Here is a 7090-nt window from a genome sequence, read left to right as displayed (position 1 = left end):
AGAGAGAGAGTGTGAGAGAGAGAGAGAGAGAGCTGGAGACGGAGCGTGTGGGAGAGATGGGGAGGGGCAGAGAGAGAGAGAGAGAGATACATAGAGAGAGGGGGGAGGGAGAGAGAGAGCACGCCTGCTACTTTGATGTATGGAGGGGGAGGATGCTGGATGTGATTGTTACCTTGGGCCTATGGAAGCTGTAAAATCCCTTTGTCACCCGCACACTCCATCTGTGGGGAGAATTGGAAACATTGAATTCATTATTGGAAAGCAATTCAATCCTTATCCCACAATATTTCCTCTCCTGAACACACTGCTTGGATGGTTTCATGCAGGTAATGTGCAACTTGTGACACCCAGGAATTTCAGTGTTGCCTGCCCAGATACTAGTTGCTTTCCAGACACAGAATTAATTTTCATTTCAAGCTCACAAGGTGAGCAAGTGACAGTAAATACTAAGCAAGTTCATCGATCTGATATACTTGTCTCTTTCTCTCTGACCCAGCCCTTGATGTTGCTCCGACTTGTGAACTAATCTAAGCCCATCCCACTACGCTACCCCATACATCATCCATGTGCTTATCCAAGGATTGTTTAAATCTCCGTAATGTAACTGCATTAGCAGGCAGGGCATTCCACGCCCTTACCACTCTCTGAGTAAAGAACCTGCCTCTGACATCTGTCTTAAATCTATCGCCCCTCGTACAAGCCGACATCATCACTCGAGGAAAAAGACTTTCACTGTTTACCCTAACTAAACCTCTGATCATCTTGTATGTCTCTATTAAATCACTTCTTAGCCTTCTTCTTTCCAATGAGAACAGACCCAATTCCCTCAGCCTTTCCTGATAAGATCTTCGCTCCAGACCGGGCAACATCCTGGTAAATCTCCTCTGCACCTTTTCCAATGCTTTCACATCCTTCCTGTAATGGGGTGACCAGAACTGTACACATTATTCCAAGAGAGGCCGCACCAGCGTTTTGTATAGTTGCAGCATGATATTGTGGCTCTGGAACCCAATACCTCTACCAATAAAATCTAACACGCCGTATGCCTTCTTAACAGCACTATCAACCTGGTTGACAACTTTCAGGGATCTATGTACGTGGACTCCAAGATCCCTCTGCACATCCACACTACCAAGAATCTTTCCATTGACCCAGTACTCTACCATCCAGTTATTCTTCCCAAAGTGAATCACTTCACGTTTGTCTGCATTGAACTCCATTTGCCACCTCTCAGCCCAAGCACTTACAGCATTTTCTGTCCCTATGAAAACTCCAATTCTCATAAGTATTCTTTTTTCATTATATTCACTCTGAGGACACATGCATTACTTGGAAGGGCAGCACTTTTTAAAATTAATTTGTGCGATGTGGCAATCATTGGCTAAGCCCAGCATTTATTGCCCATCCCCAGTTGCCCCTTGAGGTGGTGGTGAGCTGCTTTTATGATATGCTGCAGCCCACCTGCTGTGGGTAGACCTATAATGCCCTTAGGGAGGGAATTTCAGGACTTTGATCCAGCAACACTGAAGGAATGAATGACAAGTCAGGATGGTGAGTGGCTTGGAGTGGAACATAAAGGCAGTGGTGTTCCCATGTATCTGCCGCCCTTGTCCTTCTAGATGGAAGTGGTCATGGGTTTGCAAAGTGCTATTGGAGGATCTTTGGTGAAAGTGTGCAGTGCATCTTGTAGGTAGTACACACTGCTGCTGAATGTCAGTGGAGGAGGGAGTGGATGCAGTTCCAATCAAGTGGGCTGCTCTGTCCTGGATGGGGTTGTTGGAGCTGTACCTATCCAGACAAGTGGGGATTGGACCAACACATTCCTGACTTGTGCCTTGCAGAATGATGGAGAGGCTTTGGGGAGTCAGGTGGTCAGGTACTTGCCACAGCATTCCTAGCCTCTGACCTGCTTTTGTAGCACTGTGTTTATGTGGTGAGTCCAGTTGAGTTGCTGGTCAATGGTAACCCAGAGGATGTCAATAGTGATGGATTCAGAGACAGTAACACCATTGAATATTATGTTGCATTTGAACATGGACTGCTTCAGTATCGGAGGAATCACAAATGGTGCTTAGCATTCAGTCTTCTGACTTTATGATTGAGGGAAGGTCAATGATGAAACAGATGGAGATGATTGGGCCTAGGACACTACCCCGAGTAACTAGGTCCTCTAGGTCTTATCTTGCTACCTAACTAACATCCAGTGACCATTACTTTCTCATACCTCCTGTCCCCCACACACTTTCTCCTTCCTGTCAGCTCACTCATACTTTAATTTTGTTTTTATTCATTCATGGGATAAGGAGTAGGCCAGCATTTATTACCCATCTCTAATTGCCCAGAGGGTAGTTAAAAGTCAATCATATTGCTGTAGGTCTGGAGTCACGTGTAGGCCAGACCAGGTAAGGGTTGAAGTTCTCTTCCTGAACTCATATGACATCTGACTACCCCCATAAACTATGAGCCATGGCAGCATACATGTTCTACCCTCCGAACTAATCAACTCTGGTTATGCATGCAACAAATGGCTTGGCAGCATGAATTGGAATGGAAATATTCATAATGGGTATAAGTGAACTAGATGGGCTTTTCTGACAATCAATAATGTATCCATGGTTACCATCAGACTTTTACTTTCAGATTTTTATTGAATTCACATTTCACCATCTGCCATGGCAGGATCTGAACTTGGGTTCCCATAACGTTACCCGAGTCTCTGGATTAAAAGACCACTGTGTCCAACAGTTCAAAGTTACTCTGCGTCCTCCATTTTAAAACTCAACTTGTTGATTTAACTTTCTTTTGTCCCGTTGTTTACAATCCTGTTGCACATGTTGGTTTGAGGCATATCTGCCCATACAGTCTTATTCCAACAAAAGAGATAGACAACAGCAGTTCTTGGAGATGTATTGTAAGGAATGTAAATGGGAGCTGAAATAGTTCCAGTGGCCAGAGAGTGAAATCATAGCAGATATACACAGGATGCAAATGCTGTAAACACAGCTGCACTGTAGCTGAGAAACACCCAACTCATTGTCAATGAGCAGCCCAGTCTTGTACCCAGTGCCCAGCTGCATGTATACAGCTTCAAGGATACTGTGACATTTCTACCTCACCATCAACACTAGGGCTCTGGAGAATGGTTAGAAAAACAAAGAACACTGTCACTTGTCCATCTCCTCTTCTCCATCAGGACTTTCATTGCCAAAGCATTCCATGTTTTCTTAACTGTTCTCTCATCCTGGAAATTCCAGCTCCTCCAAAACTCTTCTGTTTCGGCAGCACAGTGGTTCAGTGGTTAGCACTACTGCCTCACAGCTCCAGGGACCTTGGTCCAATTCCCGCCTCTGGTGACTGACTGTGTGGAGTTTGCACATTCTCCCCATGTCTGTGTGGGTTTCCTCCGGGTGGTCCGGTTTCCTCCCACAATCCAAAGGTGTGCAGGTTAGATGGATTAGCTAAAGTGACCATATTGTCCAGGCTAGGTGGGTTAGCCATGAGGAACGCAGGGTTATGGGGGTAGGTCTGGGTGGAATGTTGTTCAGAGGGTCAGTATGTGTTGTTCAGAGGGTCAGTATGGACTTGATAGACTGAATGGTGTAAGATTCTATGATTCTATTGTATATAATGTTGCAGCAAGTGTCTTTCATCCAACCCCTACCTTGTTGTCCATCTCCAACCCACAAGCTTTTAAATCCTTTGGTGGCTCTGTCCCTCCCCAGTTATCAGCTGCATTCCTACAAAACGGACAGCCACCACACTGAACAGATAATTCACGCAACACAGACCTCTGTGACATATCACCTCTCCCAGCTTAGATTCCCTTATTTAAGGAAGCATATCATTTCACCAGAGGCAGTTCAGAGAAAGCTCACTAGGACGATTCCCAGAATGGAGAGATTGTCTTAGGAGCAAAAGTTCAACAGGTTGGGACTCTACTGACTGGAGTTTAGAAGAATGAGAAGTGAACTCACTGAGACATAAAGGATCAAAGGGCATGACAAGGTAATCAATGAGAGGATGTTTCCCCTCATGGGAGAGTCTAGGACCACAAGGAATCGTCTCAGAATAAACGGGTGCGAATCTAAGACTGAGATACAGAGGAATTGCTTCTCTGATGGTTAAGAGTTTTTGCCATAGAGGCTTGGTGGGGGGGGGGGGGTACAATCCCTGTGTATATTTAAGGCTGACACAGACAGATTCTTGATCTGTAGAGAAACCAAGGGTTATTTATAGGTAAAAGGCAGGAAAGTGGAATGTTGGACCAACAATGATCCTGTTGAATTGTGCAGCAGGTCAGACTGGCCAGTGGCCTATCCCTGCTCCTATTTCTTATGGTCTTAACCGTCCTCCCTCTCCCCACCACCACCAGCAGCCATCTCTTAATTGACCCAGTTGCCTCCCTAAATCCCACTGCCGCACCCTAATGATCTTCTTTCTTTAAGAGGCTCTTTAAAACCCACTTAGGTTAAAGTGTTAGTTACTGCTCCACACATCCCCACCACGTGGCAATGTCTTTACGCAGGTTAGCCACAGAAGGTACTCTGGGACATCTTTCCTACAGAAAAGCTGATTGCTGATGTTACTCAGCTATCTAACCCAGAACTCACCGATCTAATTTGGTTACCTCCCCGTCTAGAACACTCTGAAGAATCTCTTCAGTTGTGATGTCACCAGTGTATCCAGCTCCCCAGCCGAGAGTGTTTGACAAATCATTGCCAGTTCCCAGAGGGAGAACAGCAACATATGGAATGGACTGCTCCTGTCCCTGAACAAAGACAACATCAGGTTTAATTGCCAATGCTCACGTGAGTTTGATCAGAATCAAGCACTGCCAATAAGATACACATCACTGACCTTCAGTAATTATCTACTATAAATTACAACTCATATTTATCCAAAATAGAATTTGCAACTTGTGCTGTCCCTGTTTTGGGAGGGTTTGATAGAGAAAGTATACAGAGAGCTTTATTCTGTATCTATCTCCTTGCAATACCTGTCCAGGGAAAATTTGATGGAACGAGGTAGAGGGAGTGTTGCTTTCAGTTTAAAAGTCCATCCAAAAGTCCAAGCTTTACTCTGGATCTAACTCTGTGCTGCAATTGTCCTGGGTGCGTTTGATAGAGAAAGTATAGATGAAACCTTACTTTCAGTTTAAAAGAGTTAGCTTTTCTTTCAAATGAAAAGAATAATAGAAGCTTTACTCTGAGGGAATTGAATGCAGCTGAAAAATGTGTTGCTGGAAAAGCGCAGCAGGTCAGGCAGCATCCAAGGAGCAGGAGAATCGACGTTTCAGGCATAAGCCCTTCTTCAGGAGAAAGTCCTCACTTTCTCCTAGTTGATTTTAACCTACTGCGAATTCTCTTGCAAGGATGCCTTCCTTGAAGAAGCTCTCCTGTTCCTTGGATGCTGCCGGACCTGCTGAGCTTTTTCAGCAAAACATTTTTCAGCTCTGATCTCCAGCATCTGCAGTCCTCACTTTCTCCTAGGGAATTGAATGCACCATAGCTAAGTTTACAGGTGACACTAAAGGCACATTGCTAGAGGGATACATACAGTTCCCAGAGAGATTTTGATAGAGTTTGTAAGTGAGCAAAATATCGACAAATGGAGTATAATGTGGGAAGAAATTACTTTTTTCATTTTGGAAGGTAGAACAAAAGAACAACTGCCGAAAGCTGTAACACAAAGGGACTTCAGAGTAGATATACATGAAACAAGGAAAGCTAGCACTTAGGTGCAGCAGGTAATCAGGAAGACTAAAACATGGCCCTTACTTCAAAGGGATTGGAATTTAAGACGAGGGAAGTCTTACCACAACTGTACAAGATACTGGTGAAATGACACCTAGAACACAGGTTTAGTCCCTTTGTTTAAGGAAATCATTCCATTGGTGGCAGTTCAGGGACATTACATTAGGATGATCCCTGGTCGGGTCTTATGAGAAAAGGCTAAACAGATTGGGACCCTACTCACGGGAGTTTAGAGGACAGAGACAATCCCATTGAGACATACAGGATTCTTCAGGGACTGGACAGGGCAAATGCTGACAGGATAAAGGAATGCCAATTTAAGACTGAGATGAGGAGAAATTCCTTCTCTGAGGGTTGTCTCTCTTTGGAACTCCTTGCTACAGACAGCTATGGGGTCAGAGTCCTTGCATATATTTAAGGCTGAGATAGGTAGATTCTCAGTCAGGAATCAAAGGTTATGGAGCAAGGACAGGAAACTGGACGTGAAGTAAGCCAGATCAGCTGTGATGCTATTGAATGGCATGGCAGGCTTGAGGGGCCAAACAGAGCATTTATTTGTTCCCATTTATTATGATCTTTCATACCTTATACTTCATGTCATCAATGGCGTCCAGCACCCAGCCCACTGTCCCATCTCCCCCACAAACCAGCACTCTCGTTTTGTGGCTCGGTAGAAGTGTACACAACTGCAGAGCTTTGTACGGAGTCGTGGAATCAAGATCAACAACCTGCAGAGGCACAACGCACACATTCAGGCACAATTTCAGCAACTCCTCATGCACACATCATCCACCAGAGAGAGACAGGAATGTACACACACACACACAGATAAAAATCAATGTCCCCCTCACAATGCAGACAGAGAGGAGCAACTCACCCACTGCCCCTGCCAAAAGATAAGATAAGCACCCTTCATTTTGAATCCAATTTCCTATGGCTCCTGTGAGGTTCAATTATCTGACCAGTCTGCTCATGCAACCTGGTCAAACATCTCATTAAAATCCAAGTAAACCACATCACCTCAAATACAGCAAAAATTTAATATTTTCATTATGTGATTTAAATGCATTAAAATGTCAATTATTTTGAGTTTTTTTATTTTTATCAGTGGCATTTCTGTGCATCTGAAGGGTGTAATAATTAATTTGTAAGCATTTCTGAGTCCATGGTTATATTTTTTGAAACGTAGTAGGAGAAAGCCTTCTTGACAAATGATGTTTTTTGTGTAGGTTGGGAGAATTTTACAATCAAAAATGGGAAACATTGTGCATTAGATCCCAGTTTGGAAGGTCAGGAATTGATTTATGTAGATTGTTTAGAATTGTTAAAAATAGGCT

At 44.0% G+C, this 7090-nt stretch overlaps 1 protein-coding gene across 1 annotated transcript in view; it reads right to left on the bottom strand.

The window, feature by feature from the left end:
- dgke (diacylglycerol kinase, epsilon) overlaps positions 1–7090 on the bottom strand; it is a 28809-nt gene that overhangs the window by 13195 nt on the left and 8524 nt on the right. Inside the window, exons 2-4 of the mRNA XM_043715242.1 lie at positions 6338–6526; positions 4611–4768; positions 173–221 (exon numbers count right to left, since the gene is read on the bottom strand). Coding sequence (XP_043571177.1) covers positions 173–221; positions 4611–4768; positions 6338–6526 — 396 coding nt within the window. The remainder of the gene's footprint in view (positions 1–172; positions 222–4610; positions 4769–6337; positions 6527–7090) is intronic.

The sequence above is a fragment of the Chiloscyllium plagiosum genome, chromosome 24 (assembly GCF_004010195.1).
Source record: "Chiloscyllium plagiosum isolate BGI_BamShark_2017 chromosome 24, ASM401019v2, whole genome shotgun sequence".
In the NCBI taxonomy this organism is placed as follows: domain Eukaryota; kingdom Metazoa; phylum Chordata; class Chondrichthyes; order Orectolobiformes; family Hemiscylliidae; genus Chiloscyllium; species Chiloscyllium plagiosum.
The sequence above is the reverse complement of the archived record's forward strand: the minus strand, read 5'-3'. Positions and strand labels throughout refer to the sequence as shown.